This window comes from Salmo trutta, chromosome 14, assembly GCF_901001165.1.
Source record: "Salmo trutta chromosome 14, fSalTru1.1, whole genome shotgun sequence".
NCBI classification, from domain to species: Eukaryota; Metazoa; Chordata; class Actinopteri; order Salmoniformes; family Salmonidae; genus Salmo; species Salmo trutta.
The window spans coordinates 64129286-64147372 of NC_042970.1; the positions used below are offsets into that span (position 1 = coordinate 64129286).

Consider the following 18087-nt stretch of genomic DNA (forward strand, 5'->3'; position numbering starts at 1 on the left):
GGCGAGCTGGAGGCACAGCGTTTCAGACAGCTAGCAGGCCGGGGCTGGCAGCAGGCAGGCAGATGGGCCTCGGGGGGTCTACATTGAGGCTCTCCAATTCTGTTTCTGGAGAGCTACTGTCCTGTAGGATTTCACTCCATCCCTAATCGTGCACACCTGATTCTAATAATTAACTCATTGATAAGTTGAACCAGGTTAGTTACAACTTGGGTTGGAGTGAACCTACAGGAGGTTTGCTCTCCAGACACAAGCAGCCCAATTCTGACATTTTTTCCACTAATTTGTCTTAATCACATCAGATCTTTTTCAGAACTAATATGATTGGTCAGAAGACCAATGAATGAAACATTTTCAGAATTGGGCTGCCTGTGTGAACACAGCCATAGTCCTTTATCTGGCTTCGGTACAGTGGCAATGGTGGGCTGGGGAAGATGAGAATCTTTGTGCTTATGGCGATGGGCTTGTCCTATCTGCGGTGAACGGCCAGCTGGATAAGACTCTGCCGAAAGTGGTGTAGGGATTCTTAACCACCAACTGTTTGGTCCTCTTGCAGAAGATTTGCTGGTAATGCACGTCTCCTGAAAAGACATGCTTGTGGTCTTATCATTTTACACTTTTTGTGGAAGGGACATCGGGCAACACACCTTTGTTGGTAAAGGTGTCACCCGAATGGGACCGGAAAGCGTATTGTTTAGGGACAATGACGGGTCATTGGGAGCTGCTTTAGAGAGTGAAAGTGAATGGGCTGGGGGGCTAAAGAAGGTGTGAAAAGTTTTCATAGGCAGTTCTTACACAGTATGAATTGTTGTGTATGTGAGATTGATGAGAAATGGCACCTCAATCGCTCTCAGACACAACAATGCATTTACTGTCTAAGCACAACCCTGCAGAACCAAAGACCCCTTCCTCATTTCAAAATACTGTCTGTAAACCTCCCCCAGCACATTGACATTGACTCAATAGGAGTCCTTTGCAGGGGAATTTTCTAGACATGTCTTTGTGTTTTGAGAATCTGCAGAGAGAAGAATAAGGTGGTTGTGTCATTACTGTTGTAGTCTTGACTTAAGACCTTTCAGAGTCCCTTGCTGGTTTTTGTCCCACAATCTTGTTGTGCTCCATAACAGCAAGGTGTGTCCGCTCCCTCATGCTTGTGTCGCAAAAATGCCCCCGCTTTGGGGTATTTTTCAATAGGGTACTGTGGAATGACTCCAGATTACCTTTGTTTGTAAAACTCAGGTTAAAATGAGAAGGTACTCTGTGGTTCTCAGGCTACCTTTAACCACCTGTAACCCCATTAAAAAAAATCATACAAACACTACCCAATTCATATTACTGTAAATTGAGATATCTTAGCCGTCAGCTTGTTCATATTTTGTGCAACTTACCTTCCCCTTGTGCAAAGCTAGGGGTTGGAAGCTCATATTGGTGGAATTAGATTCTGTACCATATACAACAAAATACAGAGCATTACACAATTTAACCACCCATTAATATTATTGATCTCTATTAGACTGGCTAGCTAAGCATACCAAACATGGACATCTCAATATTTTCAGCTTGCTGTTAGCTAACTAGCGTTACTAAATTGGCACCAAGATTGCTAACCAGCTGAGACTGTCTGAGAACCAACCATAGACGATTTATACACATTCATCATCGCTACCAACAGAGTAAGTTAGCTATAATTATAGACAATTCTATTCTTAGTAACAGAGTGTTTTCCAGACAAGGGTTAACTAGATGGCTAGTTGGTAACATTAGCTAGCTTACATTAGTTAATGTCAGTCAAAGATAGAACAACCAAACGTGTTTACTCTGCTGAAGGTAGATACCAGTCTAGCAGTGACTACTACCATGGCATAGGCAAAATTGATTGACAGTGTGTATACCAAAAGATAGCTATATGATTTAGCTGATGGCTTTCAGAGTTCAATAGAGGACGGTAACATTAGCTAGCTAACTTACTTAGCTATGCTAGTAAGCTAGCTAATGTCAGGTTACCTCTAATTGGAGAATCTTCCGTTTTGTAGAAAAAAATTATTAATAAAAATGGTATTGCATCACTTCTGGATTCCCCATCAATTTAACCTGAAAATCACTCTGATAATCTTTGGTCACGGCATCATTCTTCATAGCCGCAAGCCATTGGCAGAATCTCTGGTAGGTAGAATGGTGAAAGATACTGTAACTAATTTTCGCACTTGTTCGTAATTAGCACAGCCAGGCCCAGAATATCACATGAGCATGATTATTGAAAAACAAAAGTACAAAAAAAAAAATCTTGCCTAGAGAAGTTCTGAGATTACTATGTGTTACTGGTCATTTGAAGTAAACAACGCTATTATTCAATATTGTGGGCACGCCCCCTTTACCTGGCAGGCGGCATCAGCATTCGTTATGAATGCCAGACTGTGGTTCACTATGAGCAAACGAATACACATGGAGTCGAAATTAAAATGTGATAGTTCTAGCTTGTGGTTGGGATAACTTAATATTGTAATGATTATATTCCGTGGCAGAGCCAGGGTGAAATTCCCCTTTAACTAGCTACAAAGTAGCCTACGTCTACTTGTCTGAATGAAATCATGATTATTTGCATCAATCCAATGGCCATTTAATTCTCCGCCTCATGTCTACTTTCTTGGGGACCTGAATATTAACTGGTTTTCATCAGGCTGTCCGCTTAAGAGGAAGCTTCTTACTGTAACCAGTGCCTGTAATCTGGTTCAGATTATTAATCAACCTACCAGGGTGTTTACAAACACTACAGGAACAAGATCATCCACATGTATCGATCATATTTTTACTAATACTGCAGAACTTTGTTCTAAAGTTGTATCCGTACCCATTGGATGCAGTGATCACAATATAGTGGCTATATCCAGGAAAGCCAAAGTTCCAACAGCTGGGCCTAAAATAGTGTATAAGAGATCATACAAAGTATTTTGCTGTGATTCCTACGTGGATGATGTTAAAAATATTTGTTGGTCTGATGTGATTAATGAGGAGCATCCAGACGCTGCACTTGATGAATTTATGAAATTGTTTCTTCTAATTATTGATGAACATGCACCTGTTAAAAAACGGACTGTTAGAACTGTTAAGGCTCTATGGATTAATGAGGAATTGCAAAACTGTATGCTTGAAAGAGATTCACTGCTAAATCAAGAGAACGGTGTATTCAACAACGATGTTATATGGTAAAAGTAACATACCAAAATTTTTTATGAACAGTGTAGTCCAGTGTGTCCGAGTGTCCCTCAGGTGTAGAGACACACAAGTGCAGAGAACTGTAGCTACAGATTGTTACACCAGATAATATGATTTACCCAAAGATTTTTGCTGGCATTTTGTCTATTTCAAGTCTTCTCTCATTGATCGAGACAGGTGGTTGTCCACCCCAAAATTCCTGTCTCGATCAATGAGTGAAAAGACTTGAAAGACACAATGGCGGCACACATATTGTTGGTTTACTTTATGCAACTGGACATGGACATTGTGAAACTCCTGTTTCCCCGAATCGAGGACGAAGACGGCATCGCTAAGGTTGGTTGAAAATTCTCTGTGCTACACCAAACATTTTTACATTTACATTTTAGTCATTTAGCAGAAGCTCTTATCCAGAGCGACTTACAGTAGTGAATGCATAAATTTCATACATTTTTTTCCGTACTGGTCCCCTGTACAGTATCTATCCTATAACACCCAGTAATGGATACCAAAAATCTTTGGTTAAATCACATTATCTGGTGCAACAATCTGTAGCTAAGAGAACTGGTGATCAGCAGATGATGGCGAGAAGTTGCCATTCCAAAGAAACATACAGTAAGTTCAGGGAAAACTTATAAAGCTGTGGAAGGAGGGTTGTCATGATCAAACTGCCATTCAGCTTCTCATGAGTCATTAGCTTGAAATCCAGAATAATGTCTAATCCCTCGAAGGAAACAGCTCACTGGATACAGTTAAGCTACAGTTACACACACACAGGAAAAATAATTATGTTTTTGTATCTAGAATCCACTCCAGGAAGAAGCACAGGCACCACATGGTAATGTCTGTAAGACACAAACAAATACTATAATGTACAGTTTGAACAGCAGTTGAACCGTGCCAGCGTAACATCAACATTAGGGTAGACTAGTTGAACATGCATACATGTGCACAGGCACATAGATTACATTTACAATAATATCTAGACTAATAGAATGAAATATGGCATAACGCTCAACCTTTGCACAGTGAGCAGACCGTACAAATGAGCCTAGGTAGGTAGGCAGGCAGACAGTATCTACATACAGCCATGTCCACCAGGCATGCTTAGGCAAATATTTTTATAGTAAAACCAGCTATAGTTTTTGAGATTAACAACAGTAAATTGTTGTGTAGTTGTTTCTCCTCACTGTTTGCTAGTAAACTTAGGTAGTTTGCTGGATATGCAATACTTGTTATTGACATCTCTTTGGAATCCTATCTTGCATCATGCCTATAACTCTGTGAGATTGAAATGCATCCATGGTCATAACCATTGTCAACCCTCATCAATGTTACATAGCTAGCTAGTAAAATTATTTACAGTTGCTGATGTTACACATGTTTGCTAACAAGTTACAAATGTGAAGCGTGGTGCATAACATGTTAGCAGGTGCCCGGCTAAATAGCTAGCCAACTCCAGTCATGTGCTAACGTTTGCTGTTAAACCTAATTTTTGGTGGCTGGTTGTAATGTTGTAGCTTGCTTTTTAGTAGCTAGCCATATCTACAACTTAAAAGAGAGGTTTTACAATCAAGATACAAAAGAGCTCCGATTTTGTAAAAACTCTTCTATTTTTAGTCATAGATATGGCTACCAGTAGTTGTTTACCTACCTAGCTAACACAGTAGTAGCTATGTTAGCCAGCAATACACTGTGTTTCAGTAGATAAACTAAAGTTAGCTAGCTAGCTTTGGATGCTTGCAGGAAAAATAACGGCATTTGCGTCTGGTCAGTTCTTTCATTTTTGCCCAAAGGATTGTTGTTAGTGTCCGCCTTGTTGTTAGTGTTCCCCTTTAACATTTAATTGAGAAAGTTTTTGGGAAACCCATTCCATCTACCAGAAGACGGTTAGGCCTATCATTAGCATCACTATATTTTTCCTGTTCCTTAATTGTTTGAAACCTGGACTTTTTACTTCATATTATGAGGCATGTCTTGCTTCAAAGTGGCCTAAAGCCAAAATCTCACCATAGAAATGTGGATAGACTTATTTTAAGACTTCCTCATATGCGCTCTCCTGTTCTATTGCGTTTTCAAATAAACTTGATTAAATTGTCTAGTGGCCAAAGGCATTATCCTAGACATATTAGCAACCCATGATAGTTGTTGCATCTTTAGAACCCTTTTCTTTCTAAATTTCAAACATATAATTTGTCTCTGTCCATGAAACGATTATAGAACGTGTTTTCCCGCAAATTGCATTTTGGAACATTTGTGCGTAGGCCTACTGCCAGGTGCACATTGCTGTGCTTAAAATGTGAAGAAATGTTAGTTTATCAACATTTTAAGCTATACATTCTGATATGTTCCATCAGCCTTATTAAATGATACAGCGTATACCTCCTCTACACTACTTTGATATGCATCACTGGGGATTAAGAAGTGAGTATACACAATGCCCACAAAGAAGTGGGTATACAGCGTATACCTGCATATACTCTCAAATAAACCAATTAAACTATTCTCTGACTCCTTCCATGGACATTCTGTTTACTTTGTTATTCAGCAATAGTAATTTAGTCATTCTTACCAAGTAGACCACATAGTCACACACAACATAAGTTCACACAAACACTTTAAACGGTACATTGCTTATTTGAGTTTTATTTATTAAATTAAGTTAACAGATTGTAAATTTGCATTCAAAATGGATGGAAAATGGACAACATTCTGAGAAGTGGTGAATCAAAAGAGGGCAAAGATGTATTTAATTACATATCAAGGTGTGGTATCCTTACATTCATTTTGTTAAACTGCAGAGAGGGAAATTGTTCTTACCGTAGGCTATTATTGATGTTTAGGTTTCTACACTCACATTAGATCCGTCTGTTTCTGTCAAATCAAATAATATTCCACAAATATTTCAAGTACAGTGTACACAGTAAGTGCTATGTTAAACAGGCTTAGCATACCTGTGACTTTTTAGTTCATTTCTGTTTTTGCAATTGGACACAGTTTAAGATTCATGCATACATTTACTGTATTTCTGAAAGTAAGCCAACCATCAGGCAAAACAACATAATTCTGGGTGTTTTTGTATTTGGAAGAACATGAAAGCTATGGGGACTAAACTACACATGTGTCTATATTACAACTCAGTGCTGCCAGTCTGACTTCAGTTGCTGTTGACATGATTGGCCCCGATCCCAGGGTACTGTGTGTTGTTCTGGTCACCAGTGTAGTCTCCACTGAGCTGGTGCCTGTCCTTCAGCAGGTCTGCAAACTGCTCCTCCTGAGAACACACAGCAACAAACGGCTCCATTTAGTTTAGTTTTTCAAGTCATGTTACCAGGTAAGAGAAACAAAAATGAATATGTAGCCTAAACACTCATAATGACTCATCTTTATCTTAATTATTGTGGTAGATATCTCCAGTCTTACCAGTACGTTCATTCGTTCAGCTGCTGCCACGGCGACGTTCAGCTTCCTCTCATCCTCCTCCCTCTCCTCCTCGATAACCCCCAGCCTATGACGCCGATTAACAATTTCATTTTAGTTCATGTTCAAACCAAACAAACTCTCATTCATTTGAAAGGTTGTGAATGAAATGTTATGACATTTCGATCTGTCCCTCTTACTCCACTGTCTCACCTGAAAGTGGCGCTGGCGAGCTGTTCCTCACGGACAGCCAGAAGATTCCGCAGTTCGTTAACCTCAGACAACAAGACTGCATTCTGATTTTGGCTTTGGACAATGAAGTCCTCCAGCCGCTTGGCCATTTCCAACTCACGCTCTGTCACCTGCTCCACCCCCAGGCGGAGCTCCGACAGCTCCTGTGCATGCTGGTTATATCCCAAATCAACATCATGGTGGTCAAGTAATTTCATCATTGCTGTAGTTCTTTGATGAGCTGAAGTAATCAATGCGAAAGAGGAAGGAGCCAGCGTTACTGGATGATAAATAATATGAAGATGAACCCACCCTGTCCAGTAGGTTGATCTCTTCATTCTCTATCTTCCTCTCGTATGGCTCCTTGCTCTGGGACACTTTGATCCAAGGCACTGGAGCAGGAGGAGACTTTACACCGACAGTCTGACACAAGAAGAGGGGATGCTTTCATGAGATTCAATCACTTCTCCCACCCATCGACTCTCAACAGAACAACCACATGGCAATGCTCAGTTATAACTATAAACCATATACTTCATAAGGATAATATCAACATAAAATAGAATGTTTGAATGTTGACAATTGAAACCACATGACCAAGATTTCCAAACTCACGTTCTGTGGTGATGAAATATCAAGTGGAGGGTTGGCTTCCTGCTCTCCCTCTTGGTCCTCCAGCGGCAGATTTTCAGTGCTGCTCTGTCTCCTCCGTAGCTGTTTAGGGTCCGCCTGCGGTCTGTGCGGCGCACTCTGGGTTCTGGATACTGGCTTCCTCTCTCTGGCACTCCTCCTGTCTCGATTGCCCCTCTGAAAGCTTTCTTTCCGCTGGCTGCCCTTCACATCCATAGGCAGCTGCTGCAGGGAGTTGTGCAGAGGGCTGTACTTACCCAGGTCTTTAGGGGGCACATAGGTTGGCTTGGATTGACCAATGTTGCTGTTGTGAAAAAGAAAAATTGCGACAATAAAGCGAGACGTAAAGAAGATTGTGAAACTGTGTATGCAAACAAGCAGGTCTACAAAAATGCTTATGTGCAATACACTTAAGTCCACTCGCCAACCTCACCTGCTAACAGTAATCCGTGGGGCATCTGGGCCCAGAGATTCTGTAATCTGGTTCAGGATTGAAGGTAGAGGGTGCAGTTTGTCTATGGTGTCCTGAGGAAGAGATATGAACAGCATGTTAGCTACCACTTAACCTTACCATGGGAGGTTTCAGCTTCGTTTGAAGTTTTATTTGTTATATGCAAAAATACAGTGAAATGCTTAATTTGCAAACACTACCCAACATTGCAGTATTCAATATCAAATCAAGCTGTATTTGTCAAATGCGCCAAATACAACAGGTGTAGACCTTACTCTTAAATGCTTACTTACAGCCCTTAGCCCTTAACCAACAATGCAGAGTTAAAGAAAATATAAATAAGGAAATGTTTGCTACAAAAATAATAAAAATTTAAATTAACACAATAAAATAACAATAACGTGCTATATCCAGGGGGTACCGGTACCGAGTTAATGTGCGGGTGTACAGGTTAATTGAGGTAATGTACATGTAGGTAGGGGTAAAGTGACTTTGCATAGATAATAAACTGCGTGTAGCAGCATCGTAAAAAAGGGGTAAATGAAAATAGTCTGAGTAGCCATTTGATTAACTGTTTAGCAGTCTTAGGCTTGGAGGTAGAAGCTGTTATGGGGCCTTTTAGACCTAGAGTTGTCTTGCAGTAGCAGAGAGAACAGTCTATGACTTGGGTGGCTGGAGTTTTTGACAATTTTTAGGGCCTTCCTCTGACACCGCCTGGTATCAAGGTCCTGGATAGGAGGAAGCTTGGCCCCAGTGATGCACTGGGCTGTATGCTCTACCCTCTGCAAGGCGCTACAGTCAGATGCCGAGCAGTTACCATACTAGCGGTGATGCAACCAGTCAGGATGCTCTTGATGGTGCAGCTTTAGAACTCTTTGAGGATCTGACCATGATAGGTTGTTAGTGACGTAGACTCCAAGGAACTTGAAGCTCACAACCCGTTCCACTACAGCCCCATGTGAATGAGGGCGTTCTTGGCACTCCTTTTCCTGTAGTCCACGATCAGCTCCTTTGTCTTGATCACGTTGAGGGAGAGGTTGTTGTCCTGGCACCACACAGCCAGGTTGGTCTCTAACCTCCTCCCTATAGGCTGTCTCAAACTGGCACTAACCAGAATAGAAAGAGGAGTGGGAGGCCCCAGTGCACAACTGAGCAAGAGGACAAGTACATTAGAGTGTCTAGTTTGAGAAACAGACGTCTCACAAGTCCTCAACTGGCAGCTTCACTAAATAGTACCCACAAAACACAAATCTCAACGTCAACAGTGAGGAGGCGACTCCGGGATGCTGGCCTTCTAGGCAGAGTTGCAAAGAAAAAGCTATATCTCAGACTGGCCAATAAAAATAAAAGATTAAGATGGGCAAAAGAACACAGACACTGGACAGAGGAACGCCTAGAAGGCCAGCATCCCGGAGTCGCCTCTTCACTGTTGACGTTGAGACTGGTGTTTTGCGGGTACTATTTAATGAAGCTTCCAGTTGAGGACTTGTGAGGTGCCTGTTTCTCAAACTAGACACTCTAATGTACTTGTCCTCTTGCTCAGTTGTGCACCGGGGCCTCCCACTCCTCTTTCTATTCTGGTTAGAGCCAGTTTGCGCTGTTCTGTGAATGGAGTAGTACACAGCGTTGTATGCGATCTTCAGTTTCTTGGCAATTTCTCGCATGGAATAGCCTTCATTTCTCAGAACAAGAATATACCATTTTGAGCCTGTAATCGAACCCACAAATGCTGATGCTCCAGATACTCAGCTAGTCTAAAGAAGGCCAGTTTTAGACAATAGTCATTTACAACATCAACAATGTCGACACTGTATTTCTGATCAATTTTATGTTATTTTAATGGACAATTTTTTTGCTTTTCTTTCAAAAACAAGGACATTTCTAGTGACCCCAAACTTTTGAACGATAGTGTACATGTAAACAGGGCTGAAAAGTGACTGGTAGCAAGAATATCGAAATACAGGAATGTCATAGCATAATCCTTGCCTTTGATCCAGTTGATTTATGCCTACCTGCTTCATTGGGGAAATTATGTCGACCAGTAGGCTGTGTAGGACAGCCAGACGCAGAGGCAAGTCAACATAGCCATCGAAGGATGTCATTGGGATCTCTATGTCTGGGCTGGACACTGTCTGAAGGAAGCACCTCATCCTCTCCCAGTGCTGCTGCAGGAAGTCATTCATGAACAGCATGTACTCCTCCTTCTCCCCAAACCTGTTAATGGAAGAGAATAGGGAATGGGTTAGTGTTGGAGGAGGGAACATCTGGTTTGGGAATATGGAGAGAAGATGTTTATTCTTGACTTGGACCACATAGTTTGAAGAATTGAATGAGTGTCAAGTATATTATTTCCATCATTGTGTAAAATGTTTTGGGGGTATATTATGGAATGTATCTAATAGCTTATGTCTAATGTTGGTATCCATGGCTACATAGATGAAGTATGATGGGGTGCAGACAGAGGTGAAGCGCCACGCACTCACAGGGTGAAGTTGGCCAGGTTCTGGATGACCTTGGCGGTGAAGGTGAGGGTCCGCAGGGTGGCCGGTTCTGGGTAGGGCTGTGTCAGACCAAACAGGGAGGGGCTGAGGATGGCGGGACACAGAAAACGGAGGAATAGCGAGGCAGAGATGAGGCGCTGGCCAATTTCAGGTCGTCCCTGCTCCTCGCACAGCTTCACCCAGCTGGAGAAGATCCTGTTAAGCTCTTCAGGGAAAGACCTGCAAGGTAAACGGTGGCGAGAGCGGTCAGTTACAGCCTTGGATTTCCTGTGAATGAATATGAATCAGCACTCATTTGATAGCATTCTTCTGGCTAAGACTGCTCTCCCCATTTTCTATTTTTATATATTGTTTCCAATCAGGTCTTTTTGTCCCTCACCCATGCATCTCAGTGATTTTCTGCACTGCGTCCTCACACCTCTCCTTCAGGTGACGCTGGTTGTTTGACAGCTCAGAGGCGGGGCATTTGAGAGGGTCCACTTCACAGCTCTCTACTGAGGCATACAGTCGAGTGATGAAGTCCCCTGTGAGAAGAGCAATAGCACAGTTTTGCATGACAACAGTTTTCTAAAAGGAAGGTCTAAGAAAGTGTTAAAACAGATCCACTGTTACCCAGGGGGAAAATTTTTATTTCCAAAGCTTAAAAGCTGATCTCAACCACAGATATTCCTTACCCAGGGTGTCGATGAGGTACTTCTGCCCCACCAGCTTCATGTACTCATCAATGGCCTTGGTGGCCAGGGTGTTCTCCCTGAAGATCAATGCCTCTTTCTCCCCAAGGCGTTCCACCTCTGCGCTACCCAACTCGATAAGGAACTCCTGGAACAAAAACACACAGAATAAGCGCTTTTAGCAAGTTATGACTAGCTGACTATTGTAAAGGTCTACTTTAAATGCTTATCATGAAGCAGCGGTCACCCCTTTTGTTTTCTTACCTTGGCCTTGCCAATGCTTTGCAAGACGTGGACCAATGCCCCGGCTAGTTCCTCCTTCTCCCTGACAGACAGAAGTGGCTGCAGGTTCCTACACATGCCCACATAGTCCACAGTCACAAACTCTGCAAACTCCTTATACCTCTCGATGGGCAGCACCTGCAGGTTCTGAAAGCGGGCCTTGACACGGAGCGACGCTTGGGGCCCCAGTTGCTCCTTCGTCCCGCCGGCACCAGATGCCTTGTAGGGAATGATCGGGTGCCACTTCTCCTGGAAGGCCCTTCCACGGATGTCGGCCAGGGATATGGCCACACTGCCAAGGGGATGCAGGGTGGACTCATCCCGGGAGTGACGCTTCTTCTTGGGCTCCTCGTCACGGAAGAGGTGCAGGGTGATCTGGGAGACCGACGGCAAGTTGTCCAGCTCAAAAAACTCTCCCCAGAACAGCTGGCAGCCTCCGACCACACCGCCGCTGCCCCCGAGCACCCCACCAGAGGACCCATCACCAGCTAAACTGGAGTGATGGGTAGACTTGCCCACGGCTCGGCTGCTGGTGCGGGCAAACAAGGTGCCGTCCAGGTGCAGCTCGCAGTAGTATCGCCTCTTGGGGAGCAAGTCCTTGGCCTCGTTCACCCACAGACTGAGGGAGTTCTCTGTCCGCTCACAGTTGTCCTAATGGATACAGAACATGTTAGAACATCAATCAGTGAGTATACAATATGGATTCCTATGATATCATGGCAATATGGCACACATTGAAGGATACGTTTTCTTTTGTACAAAAAAATTGTAATATTCAAATTTGGTGTGACTCCAGTGGTTCCTGTCCATTCTATAAGTAACTGCCAAAATAAAATAAAACACTTATAAGGGATACAAAGTACTGTATATTGAAGGCATGGGGTGCTTCCACATAGAAAGTTCCAGACACTTGTAGAATCTATGCCAAGGCGCATTGAAGCTGTTCTGGCAGCTCGTGGTGGCAGTTACCTGTAGAAGCAGGCTACATGAAGAATGGAACAGCTGGATAGGGGAAACCGCTTGAGTCACACAAAAGGGAATATAACATTGCGGATGAACTTTGGAGTGGCATAATTTCATGTGTACACATTTAAAGATCTGCATCACTACCCTGAGATATTTGCTGTTTGTAAAAGGACATCTTTGGGTGTTTTTGGAGCCTTTGTTTGTTTTTTCGGGCCCCCATAACATACAACAAGGATGAGGAAATGATTTGCTGTTTGGGATAACTTTCTCAAAAACAAGTGAAATAACATGCCATTTACATATTTTTTTTAAAGTGATTTGGTTGTAAAAAATAACTTGTCCTTTAATTGGTATGGAAGATTAATATTTTTAAATAGTTTCTTTACCTTATTGGGCTGAGCAGCCCGTCTCAGGTCCTCTATCCAGCGGTCTCGCTCAGCAGCTGAGGTGCACCCAAAACAGTGGTTGTTCTCTGAGTTTATCACCTAGGATGTCAATATGAAGGTGGATAATGCCATCAGTCAATAAACGACAGGACAGAGGGAGGCAAAGATGTTATTGGGCAGTATTTAACATGAACCTGGTCAAATCACTTTAAGACATGGGACGAGTATAGAAGTTACAGGTCAACGGTCAGCCCTACCTCAAAACAGTACTTCTCCCCCAGGATGGAGCTGTGTACAGGCCTGATGACCGTACTGGTGTCTGCACTCAGATCCAGGTTTCCTGCAGCGCTGACTGGGATGGACACGGACTCCCGTGAGCCATGGAGCCTGCTGAACAGAGGGAGGAGGAGACGAGAGGAGTCAAGGGGGAACAGCCTGCCTTACGCACCAAGAGCACTATGAGACTGACCGCATACCTGCTCCCTTTGTTCAACCCAATGGTGTTTAACTGGGTATTGCTTTTTCGCATGGCTCCACCATAGAAACGCCGCTTGATCAGCCCCTAGAGACAGAGGGCAGGAAGAAGACAATTAAAGAGGGGGGAGGGAGAGATGGGTAGATGAAGTTCAATTCATCCCCAGGGGCATACTGATTAGCAGGCCCTGAATCATACAGAATCCTCAGGAAATCCAGCGCTGTTATGAATCATGTAATAACAGTGTTTTATCTGTGGAGTATGCAGTGCTCACCCTCACTCCTCCATCTTGGCCCTTCAGTCTGGGGCCTCCAGTGGGGGCCATGTGGTCGGGGCTGCATTCTGCAGGTTCAAGAGATACACACAGTTAGCATGTGAACACAGTTTTGGCTTAACAGGATCCCTCCCTCGAAGAAATGGCAACCTTTATCAGAGCATCTCAGGCATAAAGTGGGCATTTTGGGTTGTCTCTGTTATTGTTGCGCCATATAAGTATACTGTATATCTTGTTACATATCACTCACGTCTTACATATGTATTTGTGTACATTTTCCTGTTTATTTGGAAACCATTGGGGAGGGACAACCAGTGGTTGATCTAATCTCCCCAAACTAAATTGCGGTCCTCTGAAACCACCAGGGGAAGTGTAGTCATTTCCCCGTTTCTGCATTTCCTCTGAAGTCCGAACAAATAACTGCTCAACTAGATGAGGCTGCAAGGCTGAAGATGATTCAGACTGAGTTTGACTAACTAATCTAGAACAGTACACGTACTGCATAACTGAACATTAATACACCGGCTTTGAAATGTTATTGATCACCACTTTAACCTAAGTCTCTCCAACAGTTAGAAATATCTAACGTAAGAAGGTTGAGGGATGACTAGGCTCAGTGTCAAAATGAGTCAACCTTCGATAAGTGTTCAGACAGTCACACCGGATATTGCTTTTATCTAGTGGCCTAGACAGGGCAGGAACCTTGCAAGTGCAGCCTTCATTTCAGACATTGATTAACTTGGTTTAGAGACTACTAAAATCCTGAGTATCACTGCAGAGCAGAAAATCAGCCGTGGTGTCACACCATGTCAATAAAACAACCATTGAAACACCTTTTTTTGGCTAAAATAATACATGTACCTATGGCAGTAACTAAAGCCATCACACAGTACATCACTTTTCTTCAGAGCGTTCGTTCAAAATTCACCTTTTTGATATTCTCCTTTCATAGACATAATCAAGTAAAATATTTGTATGAATCAATAGCAATTGTGACCGTACAAATAAACGTACACAATTCTTGGAATCTAATCCTTTGCTTACCCAATGCGCCTCCACATGCAATCCAGCGTCTAAATCCCATCATTGAGAGAGCGAGAGAGAGAGAGAGAGAGAGATCTGTCGAACCCGCTTCTCCTAATCGCACGTAAGAGTGAACACTGTTTCACCTCTCATGGTTCTCCTCTCTTCACCAAATGGGCCTTGCCAATGTAGGCATCACATAGAACTAATCAATGTCTAATATCCTATAGCCTGACTAAGTCCACAAGCTAATACTAATAAAAGTAACATGAAATGAGAGAAGTCACGCTAAAAACACTGCTTCTTCTCAACCAGCCCTGACTGGTCTTCTGGAACACACAGATGCGATGGTATCTACCCACCCCCAAAAAAATTTGAGGAAACAATTTGAAAGCCACTCGCAAGCATAATCACGTCAGCTATTTCCTCTGTGCCTGCTCTACCGTTACTCTGCTAGACTCTCTAGTGGTTTGTGATGCTGCCGATTGGATGTTCTCCTTGCAAAGACATCCCTGACTCAGTCTTGCTCTGTCTGTATTTCTAAGGATCAGCCATTTTTGATGAGAAAGTGGACTTCACTGTTGTGTCTCCTTTGTGTCTCTGATGATGACATTAGGAAAGCTATTAGAGAAAGCAATGTATTTGATCACAGTTCCGGGAACCCCATTCATACGAAACACTCCTCTTGTCTAAAGCCATGTGGCAGTATTGGCGTACTAACCCATGTTGACATCTGCCAGGTTCTGCATGCTGAGGTTTGACAGGCAGCTGCTGACTCGGTTCCGGGTCCACATCACTGGCTGAGAGAGGGAGTAGAAGAGATGCACACTCGCATAATAACCTAGAGAGAACCCATGACTGTCAACTTCACACAGTCAAGTGTGAGTTTCCATTGAGAGGGCAGTGCTCCCAGTAATAGTACTAGCTGTTAAATGCAATGCTTCAAGGTTGTGTTGACTCCATGTTGTTTAATGGAAGTGCAGCGCCAAGTGTGGTGAAATGTTCAGTGTTGTTGTTGGTCTGTGTCGTGTACCTCTTCCTCCGGGGTGATGAGGATCTGTCCGTTCTCCAGGACACAGTTGTTGATGTCCCAAACGGGGACGTCCTGGGGAGGGGCCCATGACAGCCTGGCTAGCTCTTGGGACACAGCTGCAGGCACGCTCCCAACCGCGTCTATACACACAAACACACACACCATGACACCAGCACAGTAGATCAGTACAGAATGGGATGGACCAAATCACTCCAATAGTCGCTTGAAATCCTGGCCTTTAAATTGGAACTGTCTGTGCGACACAACTAACTACAGTTGCGTGACATGGTCTTCAATAGATGCCACTAATTTGACTCATTTTGATGACCCCAGTCATGCCTCTGATTGGACACAGTTATTTTAACAATACTCTATTTCTGTGTCTGACATGGTCACAAGTGGAGCTCTCTGAGTTTTTCTGATTACAATATAATCTAAGGAAACCCAGCAATGGTCGTTCTGGGGGATAATTGAGTGCACACGCTGGGGCATGGATGTTTTTCATTCTGAGTAATTATGGCATGATGTCGTTATCTGACACAGTGCACATGGCCACTCCCATTTCTAGTTAGTTTTGATGCTATCTCCTCCGCCCCTCCTCGCTCTCCGTCTGTGATGAACCACAACTCTCACACATCCTGTGTCAGTTTGTTTTCTCTTCAAAGTATGGCTGTATTAACTTCTCCTAAATCACATCACATACTGTATGTTTTTTTTCTATCCATATTCTATCCTAGAATACACCTTCAGGTGTATTCTAGTCTCCTACGCCAATAGACCAATGGACTGAGAAGTCCACTCAAAATGGTCTCTGACCGTATGGTTGATCTATAATGCTTTTGGTTTTATGCAAACTCACTTCTTTAAAGTGTAAAATGCTTACTAACCATGTCTACCTTCATCATGGGTTCTTCGACACACACTAAATGCCGTGTATACAACACCAGATGTCAGCATTTCACTGAAGTAAAATGACTGAAAATCTAAACGAGACTAAAATGGAGAGACTAACTAAACGATACAAATTCAAACCTAGAATTTAAAACTGTGATCAAAATGGTTCACATACAGTGATGTCTGACCTCTTAAAAACCAGAAGAAAGAGCATGGTACTGTCATGTGTGGTGCTAGGTGTGCATTCAGATAACAAGGCAATCTGCTTATGGTGTGCATTCTGCGCCTTCACCTTGTAGGAGGTTCGAGGTGCTGTTTCTGCTCAGCAGCCGGGGCTTCTTGAGCTTCTGCGAGACGGTGCGTATGTACTTCCTTAACAGTGCCCCTCCTCCCCCTTTCTGTGGCGTGTCCGTGGGGGATGATTCCGATTCCTCTGCGCTTGCCCCTAGTCCCGATGTTGCCTGGGCTGAAGAGGAAGGGGACAGGGTAGTGAACAGCGACCCTGGAGGCTCAGACTGGGCCCTTCTGAAGGGGTTCTTCCTGCAGGCAGGGTTCTTCTCCAGCTTGGGGGTCTCCCCTCCTCGTCCAGCGGTTGAGGCTTTGTCCCCGGGATCTTCGCTCAGGGCTTTCCGCCAGTTCTGCATCTTATTACTCCATTTGGTGGTGGGAGTCTTCTCCATCTTCTCTATTGTTGTTGATGCTGTCTCTCCACCCTCTCCTCTCGTCCCGTCGAGGGTTGCTGCCTTGGCTCCAGTGTGCCACTTGTAGGTGTTGAGAGGGTCGACGTCCTCAGCAGGTGTGGCGTCTTGAGGATGCTCAGCAGATGTCTCCTTCTCCTCCTCTGTGGGGCCCGTCTCCTCTGCAATCGGTTTATCTTCTGGCTCAGATTCAGCCTCCTGGTTTGTGCCCATTTTCATCTTGGTATTTGTGGCTTTTTTTAGCTTGCTCCTCTCACTGTTTTCAAGAATGGAATAAATCGTCCTTACCTCCCTACTTAAGGTCTCCTCAAAATGTAATCACTTACGATGACTAATCTGGACATTACTTGTTTTCTTTCTTGATTCTTTTTTTTGATCTCTGTGTTCCAAAATGTCATCCGGCAACATCTGTCTGACTGCTTCGTGTGTAGTTCCTTTGCTGTGAGTCTTCACGCCCTCAACCTCCCACGCTCAACGGTTGCTTCCTTTCATAGTGTCACTAACTCTGTTTTTTTTTTCTTCTGACTGGTCTCTCTGCTCTCTCACCTCTCTCCTTCTTTCCCTTGCCATCCTATCCAAGAGTTCTCTTTTTACTTTACCTCAAATCCTCCCACCCCCTCTGTAATGTTCTTAATGCCTTACTGGCCCTTGTCTTGAACTGAGTATTGTTAAATTCCTCTGCTGCTAGGAAGAAATCTCCTCATAGAATCCTTAGGACCTCTTCACGTGTATGGTTTAGGTAACTAAAACTGAGGTTTAGTCTGTGTAGTTGTCCTCCACCTCACAGGAAGTGTGTCACTTCACCCAATCAATTTGAAAGTGCCAGAGAGGAACAGAGAGAGTTTTCAAATGTTCTACCCACTTGCCTACTCTTTCTTTGTATATGAAATGTAAATACATGCTTGGTTCTGATTTGTTCATTTAGCCTAGATATTAATTGTT

General features: G+C 43.4%; 1 protein-coding gene across 4 annotated transcripts; it reads right to left on the minus strand.

Moving 5' to 3' along the window:
* Positions 1-5831: 5831 nt before the first annotated feature.
* On the minus strand, positions 5832-17930 carry LOC115208600 (ras GTPase-activating protein nGAP). Of its 4 annotated transcripts, none has more exons than XM_029776784.1 (18): positions 16740-17930; positions 15554-15693; positions 15242-15320; positions 13498-13565; positions 13225-13310; positions 13006-13135; positions 12749-12847; positions 11379-12047; positions 11118-11262; positions 10823-10967; positions 10426-10662; positions 9955-10156; positions 7925-8016; positions 7477-7795; positions 7174-7284; positions 6844-7034; positions 6634-6718; positions 5832-6484 (listed from the first exon to the last, which is right to left on the minus strand). In XM_029776784.1, the coding sequence occupies exons 1-18, from the start codon at positions 17362-17364 to the stop codon at positions 6368-6370; spliced, it is 3540 nt and encodes a 1179-aa protein (XP_029632644.1). In that variant the 5' UTR covers positions 17365-17930; the 3' UTR covers positions 5832-6367. The 4 variants fall into 4 exon arrangements, with proteins under 4 accessions (XP_029632644.1, XP_029632643.1, XP_029632646.1 ...); XM_029776783.1 differs by having other exon boundaries at positions 13006-13138; XM_029776786.1 differs by lacking the exons at positions 15242-15320; positions 15554-15693; positions 16740-17930 and adding an exon at positions 14542-15189.
* Between the last annotated feature and the right edge of the window lie 157 nt (positions 17931-18087).

Excerpts from the sequence above, each read along its gene's own strand:
- LOC115208600 (XM_029776783.1), bottom strand. The coding sequence starts at position 17,364 with ATGAAAATGGGCACAAACCAGGAGGCTGAATCTGAGCCAGAAGATAAA. Across the intron at positions 15,694-16,739 it reads CACCTCGAACCTCCTACAAG|ACGCGGTTGGGAGCGTGCCT; the intron begins GTGAAGGCGCAG and ends TTGTGTGTATAG. Across the intron at positions 7,285-7,476 it reads ATATTTCATCACCACAGAAC|ACTGTCGGTGTAAAGTCTCC; the intron begins GTGAGTTTGGAA and ends TTCTTGTGTCAG.